This window comes from Zingiber officinale, chromosome 6B (genome assembly GCF_018446385.1).
Source record: "Zingiber officinale cultivar Zhangliang chromosome 6B, Zo_v1.1, whole genome shotgun sequence".
Taxonomy (NCBI): Eukaryota; Viridiplantae; Streptophyta; class Magnoliopsida; order Zingiberales; family Zingiberaceae; genus Zingiber; species Zingiber officinale.
In genome coordinates this window covers 119,652,913-119,666,893 of record NC_055996.1, presented here as the reverse complement: position 1 = coordinate 119,666,893, position 13,981 = coordinate 119,652,913, and the positions used below count along the sequence as shown (strand labels likewise).

General features: G+C 36.5%; 2 protein-coding genes and 1 pseudogene across 2 annotated transcripts; 2 read left to right on the top strand and 1 right to left on the bottom strand.

Moving 5' to 3' along the window:
- LOC121991468 lies at window positions 1-951 on the top strand (annotated as a pseudogene).
- Window positions 952-8,316: 7,365 nt separating this feature from the next.
- Window positions 8,317-9,153, bottom strand: LOC121991466. The gene is made up of 3 exons (XM_042545465.1): window positions 8,831-9,153; window positions 8,560-8,697; window positions 8,317-8,464 (listed from the first exon to the last, which is right to left on the bottom strand). The coding sequence occupies exons 1-3, from the start codon at window positions 8,959-8,961 to the stop codon at window positions 8,317-8,319; spliced, it is 417 nt and encodes a 138-aa protein (XP_042401399.1). The 5' UTR covers window positions 8,962-9,153.
- A 2,166-nt stretch (window positions 9,154-11,319) lies between these two features.
- LOC121990593 lies at window positions 11,320-12,009 on the top strand. Its single transcript, XM_042544704.1, has one exon. It carries the CDS (start codon window positions 11,414-11,416, stop codon window positions 11,807-11,809), a length of 396 nt encoding a protein of 131 aa, XP_042400638.1. The 5' UTR covers window positions 11,320-11,413; the 3' UTR covers window positions 11,810-12,009.
- Window positions 12,010-13,981: the final 1,972 nt, after the last annotated feature.

The window sequence follows — 13,981 nt, the reverse complement described above, 5'->3', positions numbered from 1 at the left end:
ATGGCGAACTCGGGGCCTCAGAAATGCCGGCAGCTGCAGCGCTACACCAGCTGTGGAAGCCGCCTTATCGTCGGGTAATCAATTAACTTAATTATCGATTGATAATTACTCAATTAATCTTTGGTTCTCTGTTACATTTTCTAAATTGTTAATTAGCTCATCAGGTGCATTCCGTACAAGATCAAGAATAAGGAGGCAGCATGCAAAGCCGGGGGGATGTCCATAATTCCTCATCAATCTGTCGAGGTTCTCGTTGTCAGCTCCACCAAGAAACGAGCTGAGATCATGTTCCCTAAGGTAGTTGCCGATCGAAAACAAATTATTGGTAGGCTACATGTACGTAATCAACTAATTATTGATGATCTGGGCATGCTTCAATCGATGCTATTAATATATAGGGAGGTTGGGAAGCCGATGAAACGATGATCCAGGCAGCCTACCGGGAGACGTACGAGGAAGCCGGCGTGCTGGGAATCGTTGAGGTCGCTTCCAATTTTCTGTTTAATTATAATTATATATATAGTTAATAATCAATTAGTCGTTGATTGAGATAAGACGTAATTAACGATAGGTAATCTTGGAAAATGGAGTTACAAGAGCAAGAGCAACGATAGCAGGGATCACGAGGCCGTTATGTTCGCTTTTAACGTTAAAGAGGAGGTCATCTATTGGCCTGAGGGAGCTCTGCGAACTCGAAAATGGGTAATAGAATCGATCAATTAATTTTAATATTATTATTAATGGTTGTTGCATACTGGTATATATACATACCAGTTTGAATATTGTAGTTAATTTATTAAATAGATGAGCGTGGAGGAAGTGATGGCGGAGTGCAAGCATGTGTGGATGAAGGAAGCATTAGCCAGATTCGTATTCAGTCTCTCTAGTTCCATAACCAAAACAGATGATGACGATGGTGGTGGTGTCGGAGGTTCACTGGATCATCATTAGACAGAGAAGATTCACGCAACTGATGCTAAAGAAATAGTGATCAGTGACGACGTTGATTGAATCCTGCGTGCTTGTACTTTTCCTACAAGTGTTTGCTAATTGGTAGAATATGAGAGTAGGCATTAGTTATTCTTTATTTCTTTTATTCATAAAAGAAGGGCATGCAGCCCAAATTTGTCCATGACATGTACATAATGAAATTAATTAATTAACAAGTTGATAATCTATATTAAATAACAGTATATTTTACTGTTAGATTATATATATACATTTATATTATTTTAAAAAAATATTTTACATAATATATCTATATATGTATCTTAATAATATCATTTATCCTTAATTATATAAAATTTAAATCAATAGAGGTAAATGAATATGACATATATCAAATATATATTAAAAGAAAATATGTTTAGAATTTGAAATAAGTAATAATGATATGATGCATGTATAGCATAGCATTCTTCTGGGTTATGGCATGGTGCTATGATAAAAAACTAAAAGGTGGAATGAGAATCTTAGATAATAAAAGTTCAAATTTCACATAGAATACATTATATCAAGGGAGTTTGAAAAACTTATGACACCAGATTGTTTATCAAAAATTTATTTGTACTTTTCAATTTATCCTAGTGATCATTAAAAAAATTTCATGGGGATAAATTAATCATCTTTAGAATTAGTTAAATTATAAGAATTGAATATTTGAATTATAAAAAAAAATTGCATGAGATGACAATTATCAAATGCACGTATCAATTTCTCATAATATGAAATCAAAAGATAAATATCATGGCAGAATTTGAAATAACATGTAAAACACAGTAGCATGAATATACAATCATATATAGCAAGAATTAAAAACATACTGATACATGGCATATATAATCATGTATTAATAATAGCAAACATGCATGACATGATAAATATTATGACAAGCAAGTCATGGTAAATATAGATAGGAAAATGTAAAAATTTTAAGAGTCAAATGGCGTTATCATCTAATATTGTGCTAACTACCAAATTTGACACGAGTGTATGACTCCCTCGAATACGTCAAATTCCAATCTTGGCATACTGTCAGACTTTCTAATGTGCCAATTTTAATAGACTTAGGCTCAATTCCTATTAACACACACTTAGAACCTTCTAGAATAGAAAGTTTCATTTTTAAGGTACCACGAGATGTCCTAAATATCAATTTTATCATGATTGTATTACCTAGTCTTCTAATTTAAGTTAACGCATCTTATACTTATTTAGTGTAAAAGGATCATATTTTTGTTGGTCACCTGATAACTAGCTAGAGGGGGAATGAATAACTTTGATAACTGGCTAGAGGGGGAATGAATAACTTTGAAAATAAAAGAATATCTTTCGTGAACTTATAGCTTGATTAAAACAAAACACTTATACAAAAAAAAATTAAGAAGCAAATTAATTAAGGATAGAGGTACAAAAATTTACTTGGTTTGTAATCAAAGGATTGTTAATCTAAAGGAAGTAAAGCTTCCTATGAAGATCTCCTTTGGACGAAGTAGCTTATTATAATGTTGACAGCTCACACAATAGTAGAATAGAAAAAGAACTCGTTTACAAGTATTGTCCTTATGATAGTGTTGTAAGGGTACTGTGTGCAGTCACGCATAATATCTTTTAAATGATTTTTTCAAGCTCACAATTATGTCAATAAGATTTTTTGTCTGTAGAATTTAGAAGTTGGATTATAATATTATACATAAAAAAATTAGATGCACACGGGTGTTTAGGGTTTGATGATGATATATTAAAACTATATATATAGTAATGTTATCCTAAATATTTTAGGTCGCATATTCCATGGACACTTAAAAAAAAATTAGTTTAAAATTTTTTTATGCTTAATATTATAATCCAACTTTTTTTTATTACTACTATAATCCAACTCTAAATCTTAAATATAAAATCTGGACCATTTTTAAAAAATTTATAAAAAAATTCAAAATCCAAAATAAAAAAAAAATACTTTGCACGATTGCATACTGTCATGCATAGAGGATAAGGATTGGATCTGCAACTGCATTGGCGAATTATTAGGGCGTTATAACATTTCTAGGACATCAATGCAAGGATGGTTATAATATACATGCATATGGGACCCACCGAAACATTGAACGCACTCAACTCATTGGACGTATTCAATGTATTTTTTTTATTTTTAAATCAATGTCCACATGTGGCATGCCCTCATATAGGTAAAATTTATTATTATTTTTATTTTATATATATATATATATATATAGAGTTTTGTTACCGTGCGTGACCGCATAGTGCGCGACGTGCGCGTCGCGCACAGTAACAGCACTTTTTTTTGAATTTTAAAAATTCAACATTTCCTTATTTAAAATTTAATATATAAATATATCCCCTAAATACATTACAATATTCAATAAATACTTAAATTAATTTTATTTTAATTTTTTTTAAACCAAACACTATAACCTAATTAGAAAACCTAAACCCTATAGTTAAAATCTAAAAAAAAAAATAGTTTTAACACTATACCTAAAGCCTGAACCCTATAAATAAAATCGTAAAGAAATTTTTTAATTATTTTTTAATTTAAAAATTAAAAAAAAAACAAAAAAAATTTGATACTGCGCGCGACGCGCACAGTCGCGCACTGTGCCGTCGCGCGCAGTATCAAATCTGTATATATATATATATATATATATATATATTCTATTAAAAATAAAAAAATTTAAAAAAACTTTCAAACGGATAGTTTTAATTTTTCAACAGCTTTTTCAATTGCTTTTCAATGGATAGTTAAAAAAAAAAAATATCTATAAATACTCATCACCTTATTTCAATCTTTCAACATCTAAATCTCTCTAAAAATCTTCTCTTATTTTCCTCCGAAATGGATGAAAATAACCGAGATTTTTTAAAAATTTTGTGAATTACCAAAAATTATCGAAAAAAAATCCTTCTTCTCAAAATTCACAAATTTCACCAAATTATCCATATTTTTCATATCCACCAAATTATCCACATAATCTATACACACCAAATCCATACGGTTCATATCCACCAAATTATCCATATAATCCATATCCACAAAACTATTTATCTATTTCACATACAACCGGTATGCATTTTACATCTCTGGCGAAAAATGAACCGTTTACTCCGACTTTTGTTCCAACGACTCAACTGTCTAACCGTGAATCCCCAATTAAACTCACAAATTTGGAAAAGGCGGATTCTGACGCTGTGGGTAGAAGAAAGCAGTCAACATAGAGTAAGGTTAAAGATGAGGTTTTAACGAGATCGTTTGTTACTATCAGTGATGATCCAATCATCGGCAATGATAAGAAGGTGGATACTTTCTGGGGACGTATTGCAAGCTACTACAATGAGAATCATTCTCCAGGTAAACCCAATAGAATTGCTAATGTCATGCGATGACACTGCCATAATACCATACAAAAAAATTGTATATCGCTTCAGCGTAAATTACAATATAGTATTTATAGTGTGTATCATAGCGGTCATAGTGATGAGGACATATTACGACTTGCGTATGAAAAATATCGCGAGGAAAATAATGACATTGCATTTAATCTCGAACATGTATGGAGAATCATAAAAGATCGTCCAATATTTACTCCACAGTATGTTGATCACCTTGTTGGCACGAAGAAGGCAAGGACCTCAGAGTCGGGGGCAAGCAACATCTCATTTAACTAAGATGCGAGTCTGCACGTAGACCTAAATGAAGAAGAAACTCGTCCAATGGGTCAGAAGGCAGCAAAAAGAAAAGGAAAAGGCAAAATGAAATTAGACATTGAAGGTATGACAATAAATTTAGACAATATGTTTGTAGAATTTACTGAGTATACAAGCATAAAAATGGCTAAAGTTGAAATGAAAAAACAACAACTCAAAGTTGAGGAGATGAAAACAAAAGCTGCCTTAGCCAAAGTTCAATTAAAAAAATATGAAATCCTTTCGAAAGACACTTGGCAAATGACAGATGAGCAATTAATCATCCACAAACATCTATGTCAAGAAATTAAGGGGAGATGTAATATATAATTTCCATTTATTGTAATATTTAATTATTGTACTTTCAATTAATGTAATTTTTTATTATTGTACTTTTCAATTTGATGTAACTTTCAATTATTGTACTCCTTAATTAGTCTAGTTTTTTATTATTACACTTTTCAATGAATCAAATATTTTATTCAGAAAGAAGAAATAAATAAATTGGGTAGCCCACCCAAACAAGTATCCGTTGAATATATTTTCAATTAATCAATTAATGAGAATAATTCTATTAATATAACTATTGGAATATATGTACAATTTGATTAATAGAAAGTAGCCATTGGAATATATTCGTTGATAAGAAAAAAATAAATAGACACCTTGTGCTCTACAATTCTTATTCTAAACATAGACTTGAATTAGTTTCCTCTAAAATGTCTCAACATTCAAGTAGCACCAGCTTTGACTCGGTAAGTGAAAACGAAGTCCAAGTTGAAGTTGGTGACGAAGGTTATGATATGGGGAATGAGCTAATGTCATTAATACTTCAACAAAATCGACAAATAGTTGAAGCATATTAAAGTAATAACGAGATGCAGTGAAGAAAAAGGTCCATCCAAAGAAATCATGAAGTCATACATGTGAGGCTCTTCAATGATTATTTCTCCACAAACCTGGTGTATCCAGATCAAATATTTTGAAGATGATTTCGCATGCAAAGAGATTTATTTTGTCGCATAGTTAATGCACTTGAGAGTCATTTTTCGTATTTTCAGCATAGGGATGATGCTGCGAGAAGAAAAGGTTTGTCACCACTACAAAAATACATGACTGTGATTCGCCAATTGTCATGGAGTCTCAGCCGACCATCTTGATGAGTACCTATGCATGGGTGAATCAACTGTCATCAAGTGTTTGTTTAAGTTCTGCGGTTATGTGGTTGAACTATTTGGTGATTGATACTTGAGAAGGCCGTGTCACGCCCCGGAGGAGTATCTGTCCGAAGAAATTTCGGCAGCATCTCCCCTGTACAGCGGACAATCTGAAACTTTTCTACAAGCACTATATACCTCAGCCACATGCGGCTGGAATAAAAACAATAAAAGAAAACAAACACCACGCAGTTAATATCAAATTCAGCCTCTGGCTGACACAACCACGCAGTTAAAAAAATAAAGCAGCTCACTCGGCTGTACCAAAACCAAAACACAAAACTGCTAGCCGGCTAGGCTTACACAACCAATAACAAATACAAAATACCACATAACAACATCAACACTCCAAAAATAAAACCAGAGTACAGAGCTAAACAAACTGATTCATAAAACAAACAAAACATACGTGGAACCGATAAGTCTTCTGATGTGACGTGGGGACCAGCAGACAGGATGCTCCAAGCGACACCATAAATAACCTGGTACCTGAAAAGATAGTGTTAACGGGGGTGAGTTCAACAACTCAGCGAATACCAATGGACATGAGTAGTAAGATATATCTAACAACAATAAACATAGAATACAGCTTCCTAATCATATATATATAGGAAAGGTGCAAAACTGAAAAATAACTGAGGAAGCTGTACTCACCAGGAACTCCTATCCTGATCTAAAGGGTCATCAAACCGATACGCAGTATGTCTCCTGTATGCATGTCAGACAAATGCATCCACCAAAATGCAGCATATAAGTGCAGCAAACACAAACTAATAAAGGCAATCAATGCATATGATGCTAATGATGCGTCCTGGTCACCCCTGACGCCAGTCAGTTCTCTCACACACAAATGGCGAGACCGAGTGGGTAGGGCTGTGACAACCGTGCACTCTGTCGTCACTGCTCCTGATGAGTGACCGAGTGGACGGGATGCTGTCGGAGTACTCTGCCCTGTGACCCCAAATCATAAATGGGGAGCTCAATGCTCTCAACTCCCGTACACGATGACGGGGATCTGCCGGCTACCACGCCGAGTCACACGACCAACGGAGCCAACAGAGTCCACCGTCTGCCGGCTACTCCGCTGCTACGCTAAATGCCAGCAAACAGAGCGGAACTGTCTGACGGCTACCACGCTGAGTCCTCAACCCAACGGAGCCAAAGCCACACACCGCACGATATACCACTAAACCATGAGTGGGGGTGTGTGCGGTAAATGGCGATGGGCTCAACCATAGTGGAGCCGATAATCGCACAAGATGCAATCATGATGCATGTCACTATGCATCGATCAACATAATCATATCCATATATACAAAATGGATACGTAAAAGCGATGGTCACATACAAAATCTATAGTACATGGTCAGATAGAATATCAAAAACCTATGTCCTGAACATCATAAGTATGGAATATCCTGATCAGCATAGAAAAATCCATATATACATAATATGGGTACCACAGTATCAGTAGGTCAATCCACGGATCTAGGGCATACAGGTCCTCTATGGTATAGCAACCTAGATCCTAAACATATCTCCTTCCATAACATATATACCAACAATATGCACATATCAAGAATCAAGGTCTAGGTACACGAATCATATACGATATACAAATAGAGGTACACAAGCCAGTCATGGCATAAAACCTAAGTATCAGACAGTCTCGATACACATGACTGAAACCAAAAGTCCAGAACCTAGTCCTAACCTCAGTAAAACATGGTATGTCACTTATTCTAGAAACTAAGATACTCATGCTAATTAAGTACTCATGGCAACAAGATACTCATGGTAACAAATCACGAGATATAAGTACAGATACTTCACAGACGACAAATCTAACATGCTATGGATATCAAACAATGACATACCAAAGGCAAACATGTTCATTGCTTGTAGTTATAAAATACTATGCATATCCAATGACAATATCATAAAAGATAAGTCAAGAGGTACCCGCCTCCAATGTAGATCGAATCAAACCAATCCAAATGTCGAGACGCCCGTCCCGAATCACAGTCCTGCAGATAACGTGATATACAATTTAGCTAATTTTATAAACAACAACTAGCTAAATCCAACCCAACTTAATTAGGAAAAATCCTAATCGATCCATCATTAATTAATCCTAATTAATGATTAACTTGAATTAATCTTCTTAATCAATAATCCTCAATCAACACAATCATTTCCTTTCGCTGATCAACTTACGCTTAGCAATATGATCATCTCTAATAAATCCAAGGACTAAATCTAATCCAACATAAATCAACTGTACTTAATTCATCACAACTACAATAGATTAAACCTTCCATAATCACATTAGGTTAAGTTAAACATGAATCCATCATAACTTACCTAAATCCACAATTAATCTAGCAACTACAGGTTACAATATTTCCAACATAATCCGATACAATTGCATATCCTCCAAATACTCATAGAAATACAACCAAAACTCCACACATAACTTATCTTGAATTAATATCCCCGATATTGATCCAAAATCTTCACATTCCATATGCCCAATTGAATTCCTAATCCAAACAGAAAAATCTAACATAAAAATCATAAGAGGGCAACCTTGCAACGAAACCAAGCCAACAAAGGGGAAATGATTTGATGCATTTACCTCATCAGTGATATGATGGAACTGCTCCTTGTAAATCTGAAAATCAATTGGGCAGTAGATGCAAGATCAAGCTCACAACCAAAACAAAGGTAAATGGATGATGAGTACATGACCGTGAAGCTGCTGTTGGAGCTCATCCTGACAAGAACACACAAGAGAAACTAGTCCCAGTGAGGAAGAAAATCTGCTCAATACAATCACTCACCGACAATACAGGTGGTGATGACTAAGGCACCATCCCGAAGGAAAAACCCAGGAATAAGTGGTCTACTGTGGGGTCGACGGTGCATAGCTACAGACGGTGGTCGGCGTTGGGTCGAGAGACGGCGGCGTCGGCAAGCACTGTGGTGGTCGGCTAGGGCAGAAGGGAGGCCGACGGCACTGTGCAGGGATGCTTGGCATCACTGGCGGCAGTGGGGAGGGGGCTCAGACCTCACAGCGGCTAGGGCTTCGGCTTGGAGGTAGATTCCGGCCGAGAGGGGCGGCGGCGCGTCCCGACCTCAGTGGCGGAGACAGGGAAGAAGAAAGGAAGAGGGAGAGAGAAGATAGTCGCCGGCTCTCTGTTCCCTGGTGTCGTCGGCGTCGGGCAGAGGAGAGGGAAGCAGCGGCGGTTTGCGGCGCCGGTTAAGGCGGCGACAGAAGAGGAGAAGAAAAAGAAACGGAGGAAATAAAATGAGAAAGAAAATATATAAATAAAAATCAACTTTTCCTCACTAAAACAGGGTAGCCTAAACAGGCTTTTCCGGACCCCGTTTTTATTCCCGTTAACTCGTCCGTACGAGCTCCGAAAAATTCCCGGAAAATTTCCAAAAATTCCGAAAATTTCCCTTATTAATATTCGCCTATTTTCGGTATTTTACAGGCCGAATGCTGATGATGTTCAACGTCTTCTTCAAATGCATAATGAGAGGCACAACTTCTTTGGAATGTTGGGCAACCTTGATTGCATTCATTGGGAATGGAAAAATTATCCAGTTGCTTGGAAAGACAGTTTACAAGAGGTTATGGATCACCAACAATCGTGCATAAAGCGGTCACGTCTCAAGACTTGTGGATATGACATGCATTCTTTGGTGTTGCAGGTTCACGTAATGATATTAATGTGATGTACGAATCTCCCATATTCAATAACGTCTTGCAAGGAAATGCCACGGAGATTAATTTCACGGTCAACAAGACTTAATATACAAAGAGGTATTATCTAACAAATGGAATATATCCAGAATGGTGCTACATTTGTGAAGGCTTTTCCTTGTCCAGAAGATCCCAAGAGGAGGTTGTTTAAGGAAAGAAAAGAGTCTGCAAGAAAAGATGTTGAACGAGCATTTGGAGTGCTCCAAGCTCGATGGACAATTGTCAGAAGTCCAGCTCATTATTGGTACAGAAAAAAGTAAAAATATATTATGTTAGCATGTATTATTTTGCACAACATGATTGTTAAAGATGAGAGGGAGTAGGTGACAAATTGGTACAACAATGATGAAGGTGATGAACCTACACAACCTATCCAAGGTTCAAATCGAAAATTTCATGATTATCTCCTGACAAATTTCGAACTACGTGACATAAATTTTGAGCAGACTTAGTTGAATATATTTGATCATAATACAACAACAATCTTTGAAAATATTATATTTTAAGTTTATGGAAGTGTAATTTTTTCATATGGTGTACTCCTTCATTTCAAACTTATAATACTATTTTAATTTTAAATAAAATTATTAATATTATTATTTATTTTAATTTTAAATAAATATATTTTAATTTTACATAAATAATATATCTAAAAGCAATATTATTAAATATTTTAAATAATAATCATTTAAATTATATAAATACAATTGAAATTTTAATAAGGATAAAAGAAAATTTATAATAAATAATGAAAATTAATATTAAAATGAATAGGAGAGATTATATATATATATATATATATATATATATATATATATATAAAATTTTGTTATCCTGCGCGACGTCACAGTGCATGACTGTGCGCGTCGCACAGGATAAGAACTGTTTTTTATTTTTTATTTTTTTTTTAATTTATGAATTAAAAAATAATTAAAATAAAATATTTTTTTAAGAGTTTATTTATGGGGTTCAGACTTTGGTTATAGTGTTAAAGTTATTTTTTTTTTTAGATTTTACTTCTAGGGTTTAGGCTTCCCAATTAGGTTATAGTGTTTAATTTTAAAAAAAATTTAAAATAAAATTAATTTAAGTATTTATTGAGTATTGTAATATGTTGAGAGAATATATTAAGATATTAAAAATTTATATAAGGAAATGTTAAATTTTTTAATTGATTTTTTAAATTTAAAATATTAAAAAAATTAAAAAAAATCCAACGATCTCCTGTGCGCGTATAGAGTACGAGCGCGCAATATATATATAAAAAGAATAAAATGATGAATATTATAACATTACGGCAGCGACCTCCTGGGCGGAAAGCGCGAGGCGCATCACCTTACTTCCAAACGAAGCAAAGCTAAAACGTTTCTTTACTGTCGACGCCGTCCAGAAGTACGCCAAGTGGACGATCCACTCATTTCTCGCCGACCACCCAGCGACTTTAGAAAATACACGCGGCAACAGGTGAGCAAGGATACCAATCCACCTCTTAGACAATTCCTCGGTTGCGTTACTCGAATTTTTATTGGTAATTTTATTGGACCGACTCGGACAGCTCATCGGGTATGCGATTGGGATCGAAGTAATTAATGCTTTGAAAATGTGCCGATAAAACACGAGGAGAACGCCTCGAAGAGGAAGTAGTTTTTTTTCCTCCAGCCGAGATCTGGCCTTTCATCGGGTTTAGGGTGCACCGATCGATTTCGTTGCGGCCAAAGTGATGGCGTTGGAGTGGGTGGTGCTTGGCTATACTGCTGCCGCGGAGGCCATTATGCTCATCCTCCTCACCCTTCCGTGGCTCGGCGGCCTCCACCGGGGTCTCGTCGCCGTCGTTCGCGGCGCCCTAAAGCCGCTCCTCTCCGTGGTTCCCTTTTGCCTTTTCCTCCTGGCGGACATATACTGGAAGTACGAGACTAGGCCGAATTGCGAGCAGGAGCACTCCTGCACTCCCTCCGAGTACCTCCGCCACCAGAAATCGATTATGAAAAGCCAGCGCAACGGGCTCCTCATCGCTTCTGCACTCCTTCTTTACTGGCTTCTATTTACAGTCACCACTCTCGCTGGACGCATCGAGCAACTCAACCAGCGGGTAGAAAAGCTCAAGCGATCGGAGTAGATCAATTGTGTGTTAGGCATCTTCTTCGCCTTCAGGCTTGGTCTGTAATATCTACCTTTTTCCAGTTTTTGTAGGATTTCATTGTAAAACTTTTTTTGTTTTATGTTCTTGTTAAAATCTGACTTTGGTTGTGTTCAATAATTGTGTTTTTATTTACGGACCTTTAAATTGGATTCCGTTAATTTGGTCTGGTTTTTCTTTGTGGATTTGTATGAGAGGATGGAACCTTCGATTTGACAAATTTGAGTTGTGAATGGCACATTGAATATTTAACTCGACTAATTTCTTTAAGGGCTGTATAACGAATTCTGACCTGGAGGGGAATATCATTATGATTCTTTTCTTCATTATAGACTCAGGACTTATCGAGACCTGGGTGTATTTAGGGTTCAGTTAAGGTGAAACTGGAAAAAAAACATATGCCCTTTCAATGATCTGGTTCAATCTGCCGCTTGAAAGATCATCACTGTAAGGAGGATTAGTTTTGTTTTTTCGTAGCAGGTGCAAGATGAGCTTGACAATTACAAAGCTTCTGTTTCCACATAGCTAGTGGTTCTTCCGTTCTCCTATGAGGGATGAAAATAAATTAAGGGGGAAAAGCATTCATAAAAACTTGAAAGAGTATTATTTCCTTAGCTACTGATGCGGTCCCAATCTGTCGTCTCGGCCCTCTTATTTCGGCTGCCTCATTTACTTCAGATCTACATTGGTAGAGTCTTCTATAGCCGAGCAGTTGGTAGCGGGCTTCTAGTACAGCAAGCAGTCTGCGATCTCCAGTAGCCAAACGAGTCTTGGCAAGCTTTCGATCCGTGAACCCGGATTCACCTCTACAAAGCCTTCTTTGACTCGATGCTTCTGAGTAACTCCGTCTGTGACCTGCTGCTTTCAACGGTGAGCAGGGGTCGACGTTATTGGTTTTTTTCCTCCGATCTTTAAGTTAGCACAATGCTAAATAAAAAAAAGGTCGTCTCCCCCAAGAGGACTTGAACCGGAAAAGAGAGGCCTTCCGTAGAGGAAGGTCTTTAGCAAACTGTGAGCTGACGTGCAAGCTCATGTGCCTTCCGCTGGAGCTAGGGCTTTTGAGAGCCAGTGTGTCTTCTGCTATGGCTTTTGACGTGCCTTCCGTTGGAGCTAGGGCTTTTGAGAGCCAGTGCGCCTTCTGCTATGACTTTTGAAAACCGGTGTCTTTTGCTACGGAAAGAGCTTTTGAGAGCTGGTATGTCTTCCGCTAGGGGAAAGGGTTTTTGAGAGCCAAGGTGTCTTTTGCTAAAGAGAGTCGGGGTGCCATCCGCTAGGGGAAGGGCTTTTGAGAGCCGGAGCATCTTTTGCTAGGAGATGAATTCAGTTTTCAGAAGCATCCCCGTTAGGGAACATTCATAGCCCGTCACCGAGTTCATGTACACCTGAATTTATACACTTTTGAGTCTGTGCACTCGTGAGTTCATGTACCTCTGAGTCCGTCTACTTTCGAGTCCATGAGAATTTGGCAACTCAATTAATTGGTTGTTCCACTTTTGCCCTGACAGATCCGACATTCGGTATGCATAGATCGTGTTCGCAGATAAGTTAACTTGGTTAAGTACAATCCGAGTCCTAGATTTACACCCCTTGTGTACCCACGCGTGAAAAAAAATCTTTCCCTTTGCATTTGTTCACATCATTAAAGAATGTGAATTAATATAAACCAACCAATTTACCTTGAAGTTTTCAATGTGGGACTAAAATCTCATTCACAATAAAACTCCATGTCTCTTCCACTTCTTCTCCATTCGTATATATCTAACACAAACTTTGTTCAGCGACCAATAAAGAATAAATGACATTGGCTTTCGATTCATGTCAGCCCTTCAGTTTCACCATTGTTTCGATTTAAATTTGCTGCATCGATGATGATAATTAGATTCTGTGATGCATCATATGATTTCATTTCGATGTATGTAATGCTTTCATTAGTAACACAAAACCAACCTGATTTCATGTAGTTGCAACATTTGAAGAGATGGTTTCATCCAAGGCTCTGCAGAAAACACAATAAAATCCTCCATCTCCATTCCTTTTTGCCTGAGCCTTGATTTAGTGTTACGCATATTTCTATTAACCAGCTATGCAACCACCTTAACTTTCCTAGGAGCAAGAATCCAACTTAGAGCATTCTTGATATAAGTCATCTCA